The sequence below is a fragment of the Rutidosis leptorrhynchoides genome, chromosome 3 (assembly GCF_046630445.1).
Source record: "Rutidosis leptorrhynchoides isolate AG116_Rl617_1_P2 chromosome 3, CSIRO_AGI_Rlap_v1, whole genome shotgun sequence".
NCBI classification, from domain to species: Eukaryota; Viridiplantae; Streptophyta; class Magnoliopsida; order Asterales; family Asteraceae; genus Rutidosis; species Rutidosis leptorrhynchoides.
Window position 1 is genome coordinate 24,000,527 of NC_092335.1, and position 23,338 is coordinate 24,023,864.

At 37.2% G+C, this 23,338-nt stretch overlaps 1 protein-coding gene across 1 annotated transcript; it reads right to left on the reverse strand.

Annotated features, from left to right (window-relative positions):
* Positions 1-18,935: 18,935 nt before the first annotated feature.
* Positions 18,936-22,155, reverse strand: LOC139899600 (ribulose bisphosphate carboxylase/oxygenase activase, chloroplastic-like). Its single transcript, XM_071882411.1, has 7 exons — positions 22,000-22,155; positions 21,016-21,344; positions 20,809-20,914; positions 20,243-20,328; positions 19,655-20,127; positions 19,270-19,551; positions 18,936-19,177 (listed from the first exon to the last, which is right to left on the reverse strand). The coding sequence occupies exons 1-7, from the start codon at positions 22,045-22,047 to the stop codon at positions 19,158-19,160; spliced, it is 1,344 nt and encodes a 447-aa protein (XP_071738512.1). The 5' UTR covers positions 22,048-22,155; the 3' UTR covers positions 18,936-19,157.
* Between the last annotated feature and the right edge of the window lie 1,183 nt (positions 22,156-23,338).

The window sequence follows — 23,338 nt, forward strand, 5'->3', positions numbered from 1 at the left end:
TTTCGTTGGAGCTTTTGGAAGTTGGCTTATCGTTTTGGGTAGTTTAGTCCCAAACCATGCTCGAAGTGTCGTTTGGATTATAAACTATCATTTGTAGTGGGTCGAACTTGTATTAAACTTAATTAATGGCCTTCGTGCCTTGTAAACATTTAAATTGTGGTACATTTTAAATGGAACTTGTGGAATGGTTTACATATTTTATTGGCGCATAAATGTGTAACATTTTAAAAAAAAAAATTATCGTATGGAATACGGGTTGGGTTGTTTCAAGTGGTACTAGAGCATGGTCTAAGGGATTTAGGCGACTTGAGATAGGTGCATAGACTTAGATTTATTTGTGTATGCGCTTTATGCGGGACTTGTAGGAGACAGGTCGGACCGGGTGTTGATTAGTGCTTAGGTTTATGTGAACTAACCTTGCGCTAATTGTTTTGTGTTGTGTTAGCAATCATCAAGCGAAATAGACGTTGTACTAGCAAGTTAATGCGACGTGCTCGCGTAACAATGATTAGCTACCATTGTTACGGGTTCAAATCGTGTCAAACAAGCGATGTACGACGATGGTTGAGCAAGATGGGGTAGTGTGGTGTATATGTATATACATATGTGTTAAGTTTTCTCGTTCGTTGCTTAACCTTTTCCGTTTTATAGTATGAAGACGAGAAACGGACCCGAGACCAATGAAGGGGGTTCGAGCGAGGATGTTGAGTTTACGACCAAGGTTGAGGCCATTATGCAAAGGTGTCATGAGGCCTTTTTAGAGGATGTTAAGAAGATGTCTTTGGATTCGATTGACGAACAAGTAGTCATTCTAGTCAAGGAATAAGTTAAGATTGTTCTTAAGGAGGATAACGCGGGAAGGCGAGACTTCCACTTTAAAAACTTCAAAGATGCTCAACCTCCCACCTTTGAAGGTGAACGAGACCCACTCAAGAGTGCTCGATGGATCTCCGATATGGAGGAGGCTTTCCGTACTAGTGAGTGCCCTCTCGATAAAAAGACGAGGTTTGGTAGTAGCATGATGAGGGGTGATGCCAAGTTATGGTGGGATGCGAAAATCCTACTTTATGGCGAAGAACAAAGTATGAGTTTAACGTGGGACGAGTTTAAAGAAGAATTTTTCAAGAAGTACCGAACTTCGGCCGATCTTTCAAAGCTTAAGGACGAGTTAGGTACTCTAAGGCAAGGGTCAATGGATTTGAACACTCTCAAGTCCACTTTCTTATCAAAGACCCAATTTTATCCGGAGTATGACGGGAACGATCCTATGTTGAAAGAAGATTTCTACCGAACCTTGAATGATAACTATCAAGAAAGGATTAGTAGGAATTTGACGAAGACTTTTGATGAGCTATTTGATATCGCTAAGGGCTTTGAGTCGCTCGCTCCAAGAAAGAGTGACTTCACCCTTGGTAAACGAAAATTTGAAGCTACTAGCCACTCGAACAAGAAGAGCAAGAGTGCGACTGAGAGCGTCGGTAGTGTGAAAAGGGGGCTTCTAAGAGTTTTGGGCCCACGTGCTACAATTGTGGTCGACAAGGGCACTTGGCCCGTGATTGTACGAACTCATCTTCCAACAAAATCGTTTGCTTTAATTGTAACAAAGAAGGGCACAAGAGGCCGGAGTGTCCCGAATTGCGAAACGATAATGTTAAGCGGCTAGAGAAAGCGGCAGGTACGGCTAGGGGTCGCAACTATTTGATGATGAATGATGAAGCCAAGCTATCCAACGAAGTTGTCTCAGATACTTTTATGGTTAACTCTAATCCGGCAAGAATTCTATTTGATAGCGGTGCAAATTTTTCGTTTGTGTCTCCAAAATTTGTGCCTAAACTTAATAGATCGTTAGCAAAGTTAAGTCATCCGGTAGAAGTCGAAATAGCGGACGGCAAAACGGTGCTAGTGGTTGATGTGTGTAAAAATTGTGATGTCGTGTTTGGCGCCGAAAACTTTAAAATTGATCTCATCCCGATGACTTTGGGTGATTTTGATATCGTTGTTGGTATGGATTGGCTCGATCATAATAGAGCCGATATTGCATGCCATGAAAAATTTATTCGTGTAAAGACCCCAAGTGGGGGAGAGTTAATTATTCACGGTGAGAAACGGAGAAGACTTGTGCCGATATGCACTTTTGCACTGGCACGTCGTTTCCTTGTTAGTGGTGGCATGGCTTTTATTGCCCATGTTGTTGATACTCGTGATGAGCCACCACCCATTCATGAAATTCCGGTGGTAAATGAGTTTGAAGACGTTTTTCCAGATGAGTTACCGGGTGTTCCGGCGGAAAGACAAGTTGAATTTCGCATTGAGTTGGTTCCGGGAACTACTCCCATTGCTAAAACTCCTTATCGTTTAGCGCCGACGGAAATGCAAGAGTTGTTAAATCAAACCCAAGAGCTACTTGAAAAGGGTTTTATCCGACCGAGTGCTTCGCCATGGGGCGCTCCGGTTTTATTCGTGAAGAAGAAGGATGGTAGTATGCGGATGTGCATCGATTATCGGGAGTTGAACAAAGTGACGATCAAGAATCGTTATCCATTGCCTAGGATTGACGATTTGTTCGACCAACTCCAAGGTGCAACGTATTTCTCTAAAATTGACCTACTGTCCAGCTATCACCAAATGCGGGTCCGTGAGGAAGATATCGAGAAAACGGCTTTCCGAACGCGTTATGGGCATTTTGAATTCGTAGTTATGCCTTTTGGTCTTACGAATGCACCGGCGTCATTCATGGATCTTATGAACCGAGTGTGCCAACCTATGTTGGACAAGTCGGTAATTGTGTTCATTGACGACATACTTGTCTATTCGAAGAGTATGAAGGAACATGAACATCATTTGCGGAGTGTGTTAAAGACGTTGCGGAAGGAGAAGTTGTATGCTAAATTCTCCAAATGTGAATTTTGGCTAAGGGAAGTTCAATTCCTTGGCCATATTGTGAACGGAAATGGTATTCAAGTAGATCTGGGGAAGATAAAGACGGTCAAGAGTTGGGGACGACTGACTACGCCTACAGAAATCCGAAGTTTTCTCGGATTGGCCAGTTATTATCATCGGTTTATCCAAGACTTTTCTAAGATCGCTTCTCCCTTAACGAAATTGACGAGAAAGAACGCAAGGTTTAATTGGGAGAACGAGCAAGAAATTGCTTTTCAATTGCTAAAAGAGAAATTGTGTCAAGCTCTGGTGTTAGTGTTGCCGGAAGGGGTGGAAGACATGACGCTGTATTGTGATGCCTCTCTAAATGGGCTCGGGTGTGTGCTAATGCAAAGAGGTAAAGTCATCGCTTACGCCTCTCGATAATTAAAGGAACACGAAACGAGATATCCGACTCATGATCTTGAGTTGGCGGCGGTTGTTCATGCGTTGAAAATTTGGCGCCATTACTTATATGGTGTCAAGTGTACGATTTATTCGGATCACAAGAGTTTGAAACATCTTTTCGATCAAAGAGATTTGAATTATCGTCAACGTATGTGGATGGAAGTGGTAAAAGACTATGATTGTGAGATACTTTATCATCCGGGCAAGGCGAATGTGGTCGTGGATGCGTTAAGTCGCAAGAGTCATCACCCGGCGATACGATTGGGATTGTTACTATGATTATTACTAACGATTTGCTTGAAAAACTTGGTGTGATTCAAATAGAGGCTTACGTTCCCAACAAGCATGCGGAACGAATTGTGGGGCAATCGGAGTTCATTACTATGGGCTCGTGTGGTTTGTTGTCTTTTCAAGGAAGAGTGTGGGTGCCTAAGATGGGTGATTATCGACAAGTGCTACTTGATGAAGCACATAAGTCAAAGTATTCCATTCATCCGGGCGCGACGAAAATGTATCTTGACTTGAGGAAAGATTATTGGTGGCCGGGCATGAAACGTGATGTTGTAAAGTATGCTGAGCAATGCGTCACGTGTTTGCAAGTTAAGGCCGAGCACCAAAAGCCGTATGGTAAGTTACAACCGTTAGAAATCTCGAAATGGAAATGGGAGCACATTACCATGGATTTCATCACAAATTTACCTAAAACGGCGAGAACCCAATTCGATTCGATATGGGTGATAGTTGATCGATTGACGAAGAGTGCCTTGTTTCTTCCCATTCAGAAAACGATATCGTCGGAGGCCTTAGCTAAGTTGTTCATCAAGGAAGTGGTGTCTAGACACGGGGTTCCAATATCTATTATTTCGGATCGAGATACCCGTTTCACATCTCGGTTTTGGGAAAAGTTTCATGAAGATATGGGCACACAATTGAAGTTGAGCATGGCGTATCATCCTCAAATGGACGGTCAAATCGAACGTACGAATCAAACTTTGGAGGATATGTTACGGGCGTGTATTATTGATTTCGGTGGTAGTTGGGATGAGCACTTACCTTTGGTGGAATTCTCGTACAATAATAGTTATCATACTAGTATCGGGATGCCACCTTACGAGATGTTTTATGGGCGGAGGTGCCGGACTCCTATTTGTTGGGGGTGAAGTTGGTCAAAAAGAAATCGGGAGTACCGATTTGGTTTTGGAGACGAATAGCAAGATTGATATGATTCGGGATCATTTGAAAAAGGCGAAAGATAGAAAAAAGTCGTATGCCGACAAGCATAGACGAACGATCGAATTTCAAGAAGGTGACATGGTGATGCTTAAGATTTCGCCATGGAAAGGTGTTATTCGGTTTCGATAATGGGGAAAGTTAGCTCCTCGGTTTATTGGTCCTTTTAAAATTTTAGCTCGTGTTGGTGAAGTCGCGTATCATTTGGAATAACCCTAACAGCTTGCGGGGATCCATAATACATTTCATGTTTCCCATCTCCGTAAGTGTCTTGCAGATGATTCATCATGGGTGCCGTTAGACGAGATTGAGCTAAACAGTAAGTTAGAATATATTGAGGAGCCGATTGCCATACTCGATGAGAAGGTCAAAAGGTTAAGAAATAAAGAAGTGAGGACTTTTAAAGTTCAATGGCATCATAGTAAGGGTTCTGAGTTTACTTGGGAGCCCGAAGAATTCGTGTTGGTTTATCTTCCCTCTTGTCATGCGGCTTGGATTGCGAGGACGCGCTCCGATTCAAGTGGGGGAGAGTTGTAGCATCCCGTTTTTCCCGTAAACTTTTAAAGGTACAAACTTAATTTTTAGTACGCTTATAACTTGTGCATTTATATGATTAAAAGACCTAAGTGTTAGAAATTGTGTGTGTATATATATATATATATATATATATATATATATATATATATATATATATATATATATATATATATATATATATATATATGAATGTGTATGTATATATATGTGTTTAGAATATATGCATGTATAGTTATATGCATGAGTCTTTGTTCATGTTAAGGCTTGTGAGACTAAAGATGAGGTTTAGACGTGTATAGGAAGCATGAACGAAGTGTACAAGTTGGATAAATCGTTAAGTTGTGTAAAGCTGTCGAATGACTCAGTTGAAGGCCATTGCCGCGCCGCGGAAGCCTTTGTCGCGCCGCGACACTGAACTCAAACCAGAGTCAGGAGGCATGTTAAGAAGGGTCGAGTTTCCCTTTATATGTCACGCCGCGGAGAAGAGGGTCGCGCCGCGACAAATAACTAGAATCTGAATCAGGAAAGATTTAAGAAAGTTCGTAAAATACGTTAAACGCCGTGCCGCGATAAATGGGGCCGCGCTGCGACCCACTGGGTGAACTGGTCCCGGATTTTGTTTTTAAAATAAGTGGTTCAAGGGCAAAATCGTCATTTCACGTATAGATCTGATTGGAGCATTAACCTCAACCACTTATCGCATTTAATTCATTTTCCTTTTTCCTTTTCTTTCCATTTTCTCTTCCAAAACATAAATCCCATTTAGATTAAAAGTGAGATTCGAAGGTGAAGACTTGTGATTCAATCTTTGGAGCAAATAGAAAATTTGTTCTCCTAGTTCTTAGCTACGACTTGATAGTATTGGTAAGTCTTAACTCCATGTTTTGAGTTTTAGTTAAATTATGGCTAGGGTTTGGTCATTTGAGCCTTGTGAGACCCATTTGAGAGTTAAATGGGTGATTTTGGGTAATATGGATGAAAGGAAACCCTAATAGCTATAACCTAGGGTTTGGTCTTATGAATTGAGTTTGTAAGTGTCAAATGGTGTTGTAAGTCATTAACACACTTGTTTAATGTTGAAAGACTTGTAAAAGGGTTAAGTATGACATAAATTATGAGTCTAAGTGCTAAAATGGGTCAAATGGGTAATGGTTGACCTAATTGGGTGACATGGGTATGAAATACTCTAAGTTGTGTTAGTTAAGGTTAGTAGACTTTAAATCACTTGCTTTAGTGATTTAAGATGAGTCTTAGCCATTAATGGGCGGTTTTGGTGTAGTTGAGCCATTTAATGCAAATTGGGTCATTAAATGCTCAAGAGTGAGTATTGTGGTTAATTCCACTAGTTGTGTATTGAATGTGTACTTATTGTATTACGTACTTCACTTTGAAGCTTGTGGAGGTTTAAATTATCACCAAATCGTTAAGGTGAGTGGAATGATTATATGCATATGTATGTAATGTATTTATTTGTATGCTATGGTATGAACCAAAGAGCCGGTAGTGTCATAGTATGTGCGAGCGTGCTATGATGTGAACCAAAGAGCCGGTAGCGTCATAGTATGTGTTTTATAGTGTGAACCAAAGAGTCGGTAGCGCTATAGCATGATTGTTAGGGTGTGAACCAAAGAGCCGGTAGCACCTTAGCGTTGTTAGAGTGTGAACTAAAGAGCCGGTAGCACTCTAGCGTGAGTATGACTCGAGTTGTGATGTGAACCAAAGAGCCGGTAGCATCATGACAAATGCGTATGGTGTGAACCAAAGAGCCGGTAGCACCATGACGCGAGAATGGTTAACCATGGATATATATTGTTTTGCAGCATATTATATTATGTCGATTATATGTTATTGATTACGCTAGTAGCGGGTTGTTGGAGATTATTAGCTTTGTACTTGTGATGGTATGCTAATTTTTTTGCTAGCGTGTATGCGGTATAGGTGTAAGTGATTGCAAGTAAGTATATTATATATATATGGGTATAATTATTGCATTCACTAAGCTTTGCTTACCCTCTCGTTGTTTATCTTTTTAGATGTATGTGCGGTTAGGGGAAAAGGGGTTGTTGGGTACTAGGCATTAAATTCTCGTCCGATAAGTATTTTGATTCGTGGAACTTTTTCCACCTACTTCACGTCTCATCCGATAAATTGTGGGGGAGTTTAACCCCACTAGGCATTAAATTCTGGGGTCGAGTCGAGTGCATGAAAATTGCACGAGGTTTTTCAAGGTTTTAGTGACACTAGCATTAAAATTCAGCAAGGTACCTATCAAATTAGAATTTGTGTGATGAAGATCAAAGAATGAAGGATGCACCATCGCTCACCTATACTCCACGATCTCCGATTTTTGAACCTAGGTTTTTTGAACTCCTTTTTCTCACTATTGTCCTCTCGAATTTAAATTTTACTAAGTAATGAGGGCATTACTTAATCTTAAGTGTGGGGGGATGGTATAAATTCTCGCGGGTATTCAAACGGTATGCAACTTGGCTTATTTTCGCATTTTAATGGGAAATTTTAAAATTTTTGAAAGAAAAGACTTAACGAAAAAGCCAAGTATGGGGGATTTTACCAATCTTTTCGAATTACTATCAGCAAATTTTGCAAGTAAAGTGTTTTAAGGTACTTTTAGCTTGAAAATAAAATGAATAAAATGTCACTAAACTTAAAGGATGCATATAGTTCATCCATGAAGGAAGTAAAGTCTTCCAAATTTTTGCCTTACTTGATATAGCAAACTTCCTAAACTATATCATTTCATACCAATATCATATCACGATATAAAGGTACAGTGGGAAGGGAAAGTCTTGAACTTTCAAACCCGAAAATAAACTTGGTAGGGTAAATCCAAGTCGCTATCCAGTGCAAGACCGATTACGATGTATAAGCTGGAGCAGGATCTGTCCCGCGCGATAGCTTAGTCTTCGCAGTTTTAACACTTGATTTAAATGTACAAATTGTCATGAAAGACCGATATTTATATCGCATCAGGGGGCGCCCGGTTAAGAGTTCCATGATACTACAATCATGGGGGCGGATAGCTTGCTAATCGCCGACTGAGACTTAGGTTTTCAGTTACCCTCAACCGGAATTTTAGGTTAAAACCCGAAAAACATGTCTAGTGTAAAAACTAGCATGACATTTTAAAAAATCAGAAAACGTTTTCACAAGATCCAATTTTCCCTAAAGATCCAAAATTTTTCGGAGCTTACAACAAAGTTCTTTTCTCCCGATCATTCCAAATGTGTGTGTGTGTGTGTGTGTGTGTTTCATATAGCGTGAGTTTGGTATTCCAAAAAAAAATGTGTGTGTTTCGTCTACTTCGTGTGATTAGAGTAAACTTGTGTACTATATTGTGTGAGTGTGATTCCAATAAATGTGTGCTCCAATAAATGTGTGTGTTTCATATTTTTGTTTTGTATTCGAGTGTTTAAAACAAGACTTGCTTGAGGACAAGCAAGAGATAAGTGTGGGGGATTTTGATATTGCTCAAAATAGACATATCATTAGTCGCAATATCAAGTCATTTTCATTGTTTTACATTTTTATTTGTATTATTTCCTTGTATATTTCATTGTATTGTAATTAAGCATAGAATCATTGTATACTTGAAGAAATATTGAAGATAATGAATGAAACAACTCAAAGATCAAAACCAGAACAAGAAACGAAGAAACAAAAACGTGCACCCTGGGTGTGCACTCCGCGCACGCACCGCGCACGTCACCGCGCACGACCAATTTTGATCAGAAAGTTGCTTAAACAAAACATAAATGCGCACCGCGCAAAATTAAAGTGTGCACTCCGCGCACTACAGTGCGCACCGCGCACATCCTCCGTGCACGATCCCCTTTTTCGTCTGTAAAGTAGATCTGAGACGTGTAATCGAGCTGTAAAGTAAAAGGTGGTAGGTGGCTAGTGCGCCCCGCACACCTACTTTTGTGTGCGCCGCGCACGCTGGCTTTTCCAGCTATATTCTTCCTTTTAAGCCCCTTTCCAGCTTCATTCTTCAGACACCATTACACAGTCATTTTTAGAGGCAGAGGTTACGATTCAAGGTGATCCTTGGAGTAATCCAGGATCACCTAATCCATCATTTCAATCCGGATTCAAGAATCATCAGGATCATCATCCAAGATTCATATCAAAGGTCGATTCTTGTTATCACAATGAATTCTATCTTTATTTCCAGTTTGTTATTGTCTTTAAATATGATTGTTAGCTAGTTCTTTTTATGCTTGTCTAGATTAATAACCGAGATGTTGATTGTTACTTTGGTTGATTGATTGTTCTTATGTATGATAGTTTGATGTTTGAATACATGATAGTTTGAGGTTTGAATACAAGAACCAAAAGGGGTAAGTTGCGTCCAAACGATTAATCTATATAGGAATGTAAGAACGACTCTTGTAGATACTTTCGGATAGCTTATTTGATATGTGTAGTTGTCTAGGTAAACGATCAATTCCCTAGAATCTGTTATACATATTTTCACTACTCAATTCCATATAGCTAATAGGTGTTAGAAATTTGCCTTATCTAGTGACGTTTATAGGGATCCTATTACTACACTTAATTGATTGCTTGGGTTGGGTGAATTGAGCATTTAACTGGACCAATGGAATGAACTAAGCTAAACCATTAGTTGACATAGGAGTGGATCATGATCAACACATCATTGGTATGATCATCATTCAAGTCTTTAGACTAGTTGAATTAATTGATTACAAATAGGAGGTCTTAGATGACAAGAACATCACTTGCGTCGTGTAATCCCGTTTGAGTGTTTGCGCAAGACTACTCTTGGTAAACCGATTAATTAGTTCTCATGCATAGTCAATCAATCCGGTCTTAATCCTAAAACAACAATCAACAATCGAGGGTAAAAAGTCTAGACGAGCATATTTGTTTAATTTGATATAAAAACTATCTTTCATCTTCATAAACCTAAAATACCAAAAATATTGTCTTTAAACTTATTCCTTTATTGATTTGCCCATCGTTAAAGGGCAACCCAATATCTTGTACTTGTTTGATTTCATTTATTTTAGCTTAATCACAATTTAGTTTATACAATCTTAATTTGCACATATAACTGTCCTTGGAACGATACACGGATTTTACCATTATCTATACTACTACACGATCGGGTACACTGCCCGTTAGTGTGTGTAATCTTTAAAATCGGTATTTTCCATACAACAATTCATATACCACTTTTCGCACGTCAAGTTTTTGGCGCCGCTGCCGGGGACAGTTGTGTCAAGATAAGAATTGTTGACTAAGTTGCGATTATTTTTTTTTAGATTTTATCATTTTTTTTGTAGAATTTTTATTATTATTTTTTTTCTTTCACTGTTTAGTGTCGGTGCTTTTATTCTTTTCTAGTTTTTGTCAGTTGCAGGAAAATGGTTGACCATAGGAATATGACAATGGGTGAGAGAATGAGAGTAGAACGGAGGAAACTAATCGAATTATATTTATCTCCTAGTGTTACCAACGAGGGGTACCAAGAGAAAGAAGAAAATGAAGTTGTGGTTAACACTAAAAACATGTCTATGAAAGAAAGGATGATAGTCGAAGGTTTCTGCCCGTGTTTTTATGGGTCTTGGCAATGTTGCATGAATCCGAACGTAAAACATTCGAGTCCCCTACCCACTATGCAACTTGCTATCGATCATTATTCACCGTTGATTCTGTTTCCAAATGTGACAGAATCCAGTCTAGCTCCACAATTTGTAACTTCACAATCTATTTTGCAAGACGAACTGGTTGTTGAAAAATGTACTCGTTTAGATCCACTTTCTGAGCTTTTGCAGGATTTTCCCAAGTTACATTCTTACTCTTCTAGTTATATAGATGAGATTGTGTTAAAGAAGGAAGACGGTTTGCTACTCGTTCTCATGTCTAATGGTTATGAACCTACAACTGAAGAATTAAAGGAATTGAAGCTGAAAATTGAGCCCCGCTCAATAGTTGAGATTCACAGCGGGTCCATGCTTATTCCAGAGGATGTCAATTTGGGGAAGAAAATCTTTAAAGACCCATTTGACCAAGATCCACCAATAAGAATAAAAGTTTTACAGAAAGTCGCACATGGAGAGGAGTCGTATGTTAACCCTCGGGTTAGGTCATCCTTTTTCGGGAAACTGAAAAAGGATTTATCACATATAATATACACCACCCGAGGTGTAAATGATTGGCTCACTATTTTGATTCGTGGAACTTTTTCCACCGACTTCACGTCTCATCCGATAAAGTGTGGGGGAGTTTAACCCCACTAGGCATTAAATTCTTTGGTCGAGTCGAGTGCATGAAAATTGCACGAGGTTTTTCAAGGTTTTAGTGACACTAGCATTAAAATTCAGCAAGGTACCTATCAAATTAGAATTTGTGTGATGAAGATCAAAGAATGAAGGATGCACCATCGCTCACCTATACTCCACGATCTCCGATTTTTGAACCTAGGTTTTTCGAACTCCTTTTTCTCACTATTGTCCTCTCGAATTTAAATTTTACTAAGTAATGAGGGCATTACTTAATCTTAAGTGTGGGGGGATGGTATAAATTCTCGCGGGTATTCAAACGGTATGCAACTTGGCTTATTTTTGCATTTTAATGGGAAATTTTAAAATTTTTGAAAGAAAAGACTTAACGAAAAAGCCAAGTATGGGGGATTTTACCAATCTTTTCGAATTACTATCAGCAAATTTTGCAAGTAAAGTGTTTTAAGGTACTTTTAGCTTGAAAATAAAATGAATAAAATGTCACTAAACTTAAAGGATGCATATAGTTCATCCATGAAGGAAGTAAAGTCTTCCAAATTTTTGCCTTACTTGATATAGCAAACTTCCTAAACTATATCATTTCATACCAATATCATATCACGATATAAAGGTACAGTGGGAAGGGAAAGTCTTGAACTTTCAAACCCGAAAATAAACTTGGTAGGGTAAATCCAAGTCGCTATCCAGTGCAAGACCGATTACGGTGTATAAGCTGGAGCAGGATCTGTCCCGCGCGATAGCTTAGTCTTCGCAGTTTTAACCCTTGATTTAAATGTACAAATTGTCATGAAAGACCGATATTTATATCACGTCAGGGGGCGCCCGGTTAAGAGTTCCATGATACTACAATCATGGGGGCGGATAGCTTGCTAATCGCCGACTGAGACTTAGGTTTTCAGTTACCCTCAACCGGAATTTGAGGTTAAAACCCGAAAAACGTGTCTAGTGTAAAAACTAGCATGACATTTTAAAAAATCAGAAAACGTTTTCACAAGATCCAATTTTCCATAAAGATCCAAAATTTTTCGGAGCTTACAACAAAGTTCTTTTCTCCCGATCATTCCAAATGTGTGTGTGTGTGTGTGTGTTTCATATAGCGTGAGTTTGGTGTTCCAAAAAAAAAAATGTGTGTGTTTTGTCTACTTCGTGTGATTAGAGTAAACTTGTGTACTATATTGTGTGAGTGTGATTCCAATAAATGTGTGCTCCAATAAATGTGTGTGTTTCATATTTTTGTTTTGTATTCGAGTGTTTAAAACAAGACTTGCTTGAGGACAAGCAAGAGATAAGTGTGGGGGATTTTGATATTGCTCAAAATAGACATATCATTAGTCGCAATATCAAGTCATTTTCATTGTTTTACATTTTTATTTGTATTATTTCCTTGTATATTTCATTGTATTGTAATTAAGCATAGAATCATTGTATACTTGAAGAAATATTAAAGATAATGAATGAAATAACTCAAAGATCAAAACCAGAACAAGAAACGAAGAAACAAAAACGTGCACCCTGGGTGTGCACTCCGCGCACGCACCGCGCACGCCACCGCGCACGACCAATTTTGATCAGAAAGTTGCTTAAACAAAACATAAATGCGCACCGCGCAAAATTAAAGTGTGCACTCCGCGCACTACAGTGCGCACCGCGCACATTCTCCGCGCACGATCCCCTTTTTCGTCTGTAAAGTAGATCTGAGACGTGTAATCGAGCGGTAAAGTAAAAGGTGGTAGGTGGCTAGTGCGCCCCGCGCACCTACTGTTTAATATTGATATACAATATTGCAGGAAAGCACGTAGACGCATCGGAGATGATAAACACGAGGTTTGATTCACAAAAATACCCCCGAACATTACCCATAATTTCCTTGGTAATAACCCATATTTTCCTTAGCTCTAGCTCGCTCGAAAATTCGTTTTGAAAATTACTTGGACAGCACTCCGTCGTAATATTTTATGTACATTATTATTTTTGTATCGCAAAAATAATAACACTAATAATAAAAATAATAAGATTAATAATAATCTTATTAATAATAATAATAATAATAATAATAATAATAATAATTTAAATAATTTAAATAATACGGAGTAAAATTAAATTAAATCAAAAGTAGAAATGGTCGAGCTTTTATAGTGTGGCCTGATTTCTCCTTCCATGCAATCGCATGGTTTCATGGGCATATGGCCATGCGATCGCATGGCCAACTGTCACCAGCCTGGTTCGTTTGTTTTTATCTTTGTCGACATAATATAAATATTAATATATAATTTATATAATTAATTATATATTATATTAAATTCACGTGCATAGTTGACTTGTAATTTTTGTTCCGATATGTCGTACGTCGTCACTCGACTTATGTCCCGGTTCCGGTTTCTCGAACGCATTTTCGTACGCTTAGAAAACTTGCATTTTACATTTCGTGACTCGTACTTTTGTCAAAATATAGTCTTAAATCATCCATAAACTATACCACTGTACCAATTTTTACTGTAGCAATTCACTGTAGCAAATAGTGATTTTCAAAAACACTGTAGCATTTTGGGTACTGTAGCAATTTGAAAATGTTACTATCGTTTACTAAATAACTTGAAATTATATATATGTATATATCTTTTTAATATACATAAATCAGTTTTTAAATACACATTGGAAGTTATTTATAAATAAATTTTAATAATAAATATTTCAACTTATCATATATATTCAAATAAATATTTAAACCAATAAGTTTAATGTACGGTATCAAATAATTAATACATTGTTACCTTTTTCAAGTTATAGTATATATGTATTTATTTACATATAATTGTTTGCGAATCGTCGAAAACAACCGAAGGGTATTTAAATATATAAAAGTAGTTCAAAAATTTTGAGATTCAGTTTTACATACTTTGCTTATCGTGTCGGAAATGTTAATCATACAAAGATTAAGTTTAAATTTGGTCAGAAATTTTCGAGTCATCACAGCACATCAATGATATCAACCAACACAACCACAATATAAGAACCCACATGCGGGTAATACAACATCACAATTACTATCCTAGTTAGTTCACCTATAAGGTAAGGCACTAACTACTACCCGTTCCGACCCGTTCTCCTACAAGTCCCGCAACAATTAAGCGCACACAAAAGTCTAAGTCTAGTCACCTATCTCAAGTCACTTAAATCCCTTAGACCATGCTCTGATACCACTTGTAACGACCCAACCCGTCGATTTTCGGCCTATAAAAGTTTTTCCTTTTTAATATACAATAAATAACACTTGAGGTCCCATTACACAATTTCCAAAACGTATTTGTTATCACATTACGTCTAACGACTTTAATAAAGCGTACACTACATAATCAAATCAATACCGGGTTATACTCATGACCCATTTGACTAAACCAAAATACGTCACATGACCCGACTAGTTACTTTTACACAAAACAGAGCATGGTGATTGGGACTATGCTCCCCAATCCTAAATCGAGTCCAAAAGCAAGATCTAAAGAAATCTAGACAAGATCTCTAATCCCCACGCTTACCCGAGCCGCCATCACGTAAACCTATAAAAATATCAACAACGAGAGGGTAAGCTAATGCTTAGTGAATGCAATAATTATACACATACATATATAATTTACCTACTTGCACTCCCTTACCCATACCACAAGTTAAACCCACATGCCATTGTATAAGAAACTTGCATCATCAAACTTACCACAATAATCTCGTATATCAAAGCGTAAAAGCTAGTAACATCAATCGCACCACAATTACCTCGTTTATCAATTCGCACAACTAGTAACATCAAAATCGTACAACTAGTATCAACATTAGCATATAATCATAATAATAATGACATGCTAAACATCAACGCGTATAAACCATGGTTAACCAATAATCGCAAGGGAATGACCTCGCGAACAAGTCATCGGTGTTCATAAGAACCGTTAGCGCCCAAAAACGGCTATGGTATGCTAACCCCGAGGTGTCCCAAAAACGGCTATGGTATCACCCCCAAGTGTACGAAAAATGGCTATCGTAACACTTAATCAACGTGTGAGTAAAATACGGCTATTACTCACAACCATATGCACAAACACGGCTATGTGCACAATTATTAAATGTGTGCAAAAACGGTTATGCGACACATCAATGGTCACAAAAACGGCTATGTGACTCATTGTCAAATAATAGCAATATAATAATAATATATCGGGTCCACAAACCTTAACTCACATGTTAGTGCACAAAATCCGGCTATTGTGACACTATTCCCAAAGGTATACAAACGGCTATTGTCGCATCGATGTGCATCAAAACCCGACTATTGTGCACATCGCGCACAAGCAAATAAATTATATACATACTAGTATAACTATTCCACTCACCTTAAAGTCTTGATGAAAGCAAGCCAAATCCGTTGCTCCGCCAATGAAAATGTACCTAATCCATTACCATAATGATAAACAACACAATTAGGGTGGATTACAAACCAACCCATATTGACACCTAGTGCAATATCGACCCGATTGTACTTTCAAACACAATCCATGCCCAAACTTACCAATAATCACTAACTAGAGTGATAATGATTCCAATAACGCCAATCAAACCCAATCATAAGTGTTAAGCACCTAACTCGCCCAATTTGACACATAAACCCTAATTTTGACCCATTTCAAAATTAGTCAACTCAAACACACCCAAAATGGTTTCCAATACTTTCATAATCACTAAACTAAGTGATTATACCCAAAATCAAAGTCTACTTGTGACCAAAACATCAACCAATCCAAAACCCGCCAAGTATCAACATTAACTAGTTTCCATAAACCCACTTCATCATCTAAATGGATTTTACAACTAACAAGCTCAAAACCCGAACTTAAATATCAAATCATAAAGATGAAATTCGGAGTTGAGACTTACCAATACCACCAAAATGATGCCGTTGACGAGATGAACAACTTTAACACTTGAGCTTTAACCCGAATCAACCTTCTTCTTTCTCAAAACCCACTTTCTTTCTCTAAAACTCACTTTCTCTCACTAGGGTTTGGTAAATTAGAGGAGATGGAGGAAATGAGAATGAGATAAGGTTTGGAACTGATTTGGGGCTTAAAACCTGTCCACCATGCGAAATTACCAAAACATCCTCAAAATACCCCTTAAAAACGGGTTAAATTTGTCACTTCAGCGTTATCATCGCGTTTCGCGAATGTATCGCGTTTCGCGATAACCCCAACGCAATAAACCCATGCAAAACGCGACCAGGTGATCAGGAGCCATGGTTTTCAACCTGTCGCGTATCAACCCATTTTATCGCAAACCAAGACGAGCCAAAACGCGATATACCAAGCTGGAACGCGACTGGTGACATGATTAACACCCATTCCACTTTTAAGAACACCTAAAGTCATACGCGGTCAAGTAATTACGTCCGAAAGATCAAATACCTATTCCTGGACTCCGTATGATGCCCCGAGCGTCATGTTTTGAAAAACGGGGTGTTACATATGGCAACTCAAAAAATTTTCTTGTTCCTAAAATAGTGGGTCTATTCGTGTGGAGGGCAAAGCGAAAAAGATTACCCGTTTTAGTTGAAATGGATAAATGGGGGTATTGATTTAAATTCCGGTCGTTGCCCTTTATGTGATGATGAAGTTGAAACGGTTGAACATTCACTACTATCTTGCAAAAGTGTTATTGAAATTTGGAAAAGCTCTTAAGTTGGTGGGGTATTGGATCGACTCAACTCAAATTTCGATAGTCTTCTATGCGGCAATATTTCTTTGCAAAGTTCGGATATGGGTTGAAAAATTTGGCAAGCGGTGGTATGGACAAGCGGATACCTCATTTGAAAAAATAGGAATCAAAAGGTTTTCAAGAAGTCGTGTTGGTCTCCCCCGGTTGCGTTAAATGACATTCAAGTCAAAAGCTTTGAATGGATCGTTAAGCAGTGTAATCTAGAAAAATCGAGTGACATGATTGGTTACATAATCATCAATTACTTTTAATGTAATTATTAATTAACTCGCACGTAGTTTAGTGTGTAACTTAAATGTTAGCATAAGATTCTAGCTCGGTATCAGTATGTTTGGCATCTCATGGGAATTATATTGTACTCTTCTTCGTGATTATAATAAAATTTGCCTTTCAAAAAAAAAAATTACCACTATAATTATGAAGGTTATAGTTTATCTACCGATAAAACAGATTAATTGAAAATATTTATTTAATGATGCTTTTTTTTTCTTTGTTTTTTTTTTTTTTTTTTTTTTGCAAAAATAACGAAAATTATATAAACGAGGCCTTCATAAAAAATGAAGGACCGAACCGAGAGAAACAAAGATAGGTAACCGGCGGACTCGAAACTAGCAAACGTCACAACACGACGTTAACTCCAACCGAGCCAAACCATGAACCCCACACTAACAACGACCGAGTCACACAATGGCGAGTCTATGTACATCAATATGGGGTCCTTTGACCCCACAAAAATTACATATTTTATAATATATTACTACTAAAATTATATAAGACACCACTAATTTTATAGATAGGACCCCACATTTTAAAATTAGTGTTTTTTTATGGAAGTAAATAGTCATTCTTTAAGGAAAAAAAATCTAAAAAGCACTACTCAATTTGTATAGAACTCCAATGAATTTTGATCCTAGAATCGCCACCGGAGTCACAAGGATACAAACTAACCCAAACAACAACAAACAAACCTATAAAAAACAACAACTAAACAACAAATCAAACGACCGAGTCATTTTCTTTTTGTTAAAAATGACTTTATTATAACAATTAGTCCAATTTAATATTAAGGGCGTGTTTGATTTAATGTAGGCAATGAGTATAGTAATGATAAAGGGAATATTAAAGGAATGGAATGTATATTCTCGTTGCATTCATAGTGCTTGATAAAAAAATGATAAAGGAATCAAATGTGTAAAATAAATATTTTCTCACAAAAAATTAATTCAAATTCAAATCACTAGTTACAATTTAAACATCTTTAAGAATTTGTAGTGTTTGAGTGATAAAAAGAATAAAACGTGGGAACAGTTACGAATGAGTCTTCATGCTAACTAAATTGATTTTTATTTTAAAAAATTATGATTTTTCATTACTCACTTTTTATTCCCACCATTTTATAGAGGAATGGCTCATTATCTAAAAGTGGCCAATGGCAAATTCCATTATAACTTACCAAGCCTTACTAATGATTATCATTACCATTCCTTACCCCTTACTACCCCCAAACAATCACCCCATAAATTATGTTTCAGTCATGAAAAGCGCGAGTAATGCTGTCTGTAACAAACTAGTTCTTGTATATAAGAAAGTTCTTTTGGCATACCAAATTTCTAGATGTTCCTGGGCTTTAGCCCGTCTTCTTCTTTCAATCAAGTTTGGGCCTCAATTGGTAATTAGGGTTTATATTGGATTGCATATTGTAGTCTATATAATCAAACTCAAGTTGTGCGACTGTAATTGCATTTCAAATTCAAAGCCCATATAAATGAAAGAAAGAAAAAAAGAAAAGGGTGAAAACAAAATGACATTTTTTCTACAACAAACAAAATTTACAGAAAGACAGTAAAAAATTTATGAAACATAGATGTTAATTAAACACATAATAATATTTGTCATCCTCACATCCTTAGGAAACAAAAAACACTATCCTTCCCTTAAAAAGGCTTTACAATTTATTGATGCAGCCTCCATCATCCCCAAGTGTTTGATACATCAATCAGATTATACACCACTCTATTCTTTCTTGCCTCCAGCTGCATCAAATAAGTTTATAGTTAGAAATAAATTAAATAAAACCTTATGATTGTTAGAACCCTAAAATGAAATGTTTTAGTAAAAGGCTAACCAAAGAAGGATCCGCTTTCGATAGCATCCTTGTTAGCATCTCCAAGAGCTGCAGATGCCAAATAGGTGTCAGCCAATTGGACTCTCTTAACATTCTCTTGTTCTTGAACAAGCATGTTTCCGTATTCTATAAGCTTCTCGATTGTCATCTTGGGTTGCTCGAACGTTGGGGGCCCGTCCCTCGAGTTCACAAGCTTCTTTCCTATCGTTTCAACTCCAACATTCCCAATCCACTTCCTCACTTCATCATCGTACACTCTTGCCCTCAACGCACCAAAGAAATCTACGTTTTTTAATTAAAAACAATTATGGAGCCAGATAGTTAGCTGTAACAAAACGTGTCAGTAATTTTTTATTTATTTTCAAAATTTTTTAAATGTGCTTACCGATGGATTGTCCCGGGAAAGTATCGACAAGTCTAACAATGGCTTCATCAGCGATATTATCGGTCTTGAAAATACCAATACACACTCCAATACGGTCTTCTCTGGTAGGGGCCCAGTAAAACTTCTCCATACGTCCATCACGGATAAGGGGAGCATACAATGTCGAGAAATCGTTTCCTGTAACGATGATTGGTACACGCGGGTTCTCTTCCTTGTTGTACATACCAGGGAGTTGCACATTGGTTGGGTTATCAGCAATGTTCATGAGTGTTGCGTTGACCATCTGGTTGTTGACTGTGTATTGTGTTGTTCCACCCATTCTTCCCGCACCTGCATCGAGATCGTTGATGAACAAACAACACATTTTCCCTTTCTTGATGATGTCAGCAGCCTCACGGTACCGTTGTCTGATAAGCTTAGCTGGCTCTCCGGCGTTTCCACTTTCCAATTCTCCGGCACTCATCATGATAGGTCTGGCAAAACACAACCACAAGTCAAAACTATGAAATCATGATATTTGACTTTTTAAGTCAAAGTTTGACCAAAAAGTCATCTTTCAGTTTTTGAAATTTTGGTATCAAAACTTACGTGATACCCATCTTGGCAAACACAAGTTCACATTGGAAAGACTTTCCTTGACCTTTTCCTCCCCAGACACCAAGAATTAGAGGAACCTAAACAAACAAACAAAAAAAGTTTAGAAAGTTTAGCATTTTTGGGTATGTTTGGATGAAACTACCTGGAGCTAGAACTTATTTTTGAAACTAGAAACTGGAGCTAATTATTTTTCATAAGTGTTTAGTAAGTAGCTGGAGCGGGAGCTTAGAGTTATTAATTGACCAAAGAGGACACTAATAATAATATGTAAAATAATAGTAGAGGGCTTTTTAGTAATTGTACATGTCATAAGCTCTACTTTTTTCCATAAACTACTTGTAAGGAGTTTATTTTTTAAGCTCTACAATTTAGGAGAAGCACTACTTTTTTTTGTTACCAAACAATACTTCAAAATCATAAGCTCCTTAAACTCGTAAGATCTACCTTTTTTAAGTTCCTATAAGCTCTTATTTTGTTACTTTGTGTCATCCAAACACACCATTTATAAAAGAATTTTAGTTAAGAGCATAAATAATTTTTCATTAGTATTTAAAAACCTTGATGTTCGGCAAAGTCATGAAGTTCTTGGTGATGTGTACAACAAGTTTGTCCATGAAAGCAGGTGCAATGTAGAATCCACCCATGGTGTTGTCCAAGTTATATCTACACAAAAAAATATAATCTCACAATCAACATTCAAAAGAATTATACTCCGTAATGAATAAGAAGTTTCACAAATAAATGAGGTTAAGTTAGTTAATTACGTGCGAAGACCGGTACTGATGTACTCGTATGAACTCATGACAGCGAAGTGGGTCCCAACATCTTGTGGGGCCTGGAAGAGTGAATCAACCATACCCTTACCTCTGGTGATATCTTGTTGATCATCGGACATATCGTATGCGAGTCCCTTCCATCTGTCTTTGTCGGTTTGTTGGGTTTCCTCAATCTCTTTATCGGCTGCCATGATTTTGAAGGTCGAGAGCTTGTTGTTGTTGATTGTGAATCTCGAGTTCACAATCTTTTTCAAACTGGTGCCCAAGAAGTTTGAGCTTGGGACTGCAACAACACCAGTGCTTCCATTCAAGTTCAACTGCATGGATGTTATAACAACAAATTGATATGAGTTAGTATTAGTTGACAACTTTAAATTAAGGTTAACTTAAACTAACAACATAAGATTTTTTATATTTTCACCAGTTATAAAAGGTTAATTAATTAATAATGTACTTGCACTTTGAGGTTACCAATGGTAAGGTCTGACTATTATAACTTAACCAATCATACAGCTAAACTTCAACTAGCAACATAATTAAGTTTACACAATAGGCTTTGCTTTGATCAGTAACAACTGATCGAGACTTAATTAGTTACTATTCAATCTAATTATTTTCAAATTACATCTCTATTCTTACAAATCATTATATTAGCTATGGATACAATCATACAATAAAGAAAACATATGTATAGTTGGTACCATTATCGGTGCCTAATTATATTGTTTTGTAATGGATTGAACCCGATAAAGTATAGGAAGTTAACAAGTTATATTAGCGGCCTCACGACCTACTAAGATAGAAACTAATCAATATTATATTTTGAATAGTATCTTGTTATGTGGAACTTCACCTAAAAATGAATATACCATTTTGGAGATGTATGAAAAATCCAAGAAATTAAGATCTACACTATGATACGATGATCATACAGTAATTAGTTAAACTATAGAAGAAGCAAGGAAGGAGTACCGGGGCACGGTTGATGGTGGCTCCGACGGTTGACACGGCGGTGGCCATGGTGGATCTCCGGCAAAGGGATTAGTGATGGAATGTAGTAGTGAAAGAGTGAGGGAAGATAAGTTGGAGAGATGGGTTATGGTGAGTTGTTATTACTTATAGTAGTAATGGGTGTACCAGAATTATAGGGAGGGAAAGGATTGGCTATTGATCACATAACGGCCACATAATCAAGATTGAAATAAATGCCACGTGGCATTCATACATTCATTGTTGGTTTATAGACTTCATTGGATTGGCAGACTGGCTTTTTGAAGTTAACCTTTAATCTTTCTGTCACCACACACACTTGATTTGCCTTTAATCGTTCCATCACTTAATTATCCATTTCAGACTACCCGAAAGAAGAATTATAGTTATAATTATTTTACTCCGATGTACCAACTTATGTATCACTTTAACTCTTCAATCTTTTCTAATATAACTTTTTCAGCACAAAATTATGTCGATTGTGAAAATTGATATGACCTAATCAGTTACTTTGACTTCGGCCTTCTATCTATGATTAAAAAAAAAAAGAACATGTCTATCGATCGTCACGGTTTTGAAAGATTAACTATCTGTACATACACATGTTAAATATTTATTTGAAAACTAATCAATTACATAAACATGTTAAATATTTATTTGAAAACTATATGTATGTATTTTTAAGGGAAAAGATATTTAATTAGAACCAAAATAAAGCAATTACAATACAGAGGCCAGGGCATACTCATAACCCAAACAAAAGCTGCATCAAAACAACTAAAACAAGCTGCATACAACAACAGCCAACCAGCAACAAAAACACATACATCATACCAATGCATAAATCGATGCTAAAACCTTAATAGAAGTTGTCCCATCTTTTATGAAACGCTATAATTAAGATTTTAACCATCAATATCATGCATTAAACACACTTCAGTTTCATGTTCATGTTCGCCCATCTGAACCCCCAAATTTCTACAACCTGCATGACACTTTTAGATTTCTTTACTCTAAAGCTTATTAACTTTACCTTGATACACTCTTTGATAGCTTGAGATACCTTAACAATCTTCCAAATAGCCTCTTATTTCTTTCAATCTATACAAGGAACACTATATGTAGATACAATACATAATACATACTACATAATATAATGATATTAAAACCAAAACATGTTCTTTCGTCACCTCACAAGCCTTCTTTTACTTTCTAATGCTCTCTTTACACCATTTTCATCATCCTCCTTCGTCTTCAATGAATTTAAAGAACCCTGACACTAGGGGCTGTTTACTTTTTTTTTTTATGTATTAAGTTATGT

Excerpts from the sequence above, each read along its gene's own strand:
- LOC139899600 (XM_071882411.1), bottom strand. The coding sequence starts at position 22,047 with ATGGCCACCGCCGTGTCAACCGTCGGAGCCACCATCAACCGTGCCCCG. Across the intron at positions 20,329-20,808 it reads TGACTTTGCCGAACATCAAG|GTTCCTCTAATTCTTGGTGT; the intron begins GTTTTTAAATAC and ends TTGTTTGTTTAG. Across the intron at positions 19,178-19,269 it reads CGAAAGCGGATCCTTCTTTG|CTGGAGGCAAGAAAGAATAG; the intron begins GTTAGCCTTTTA and ends TATTTGATGCAG.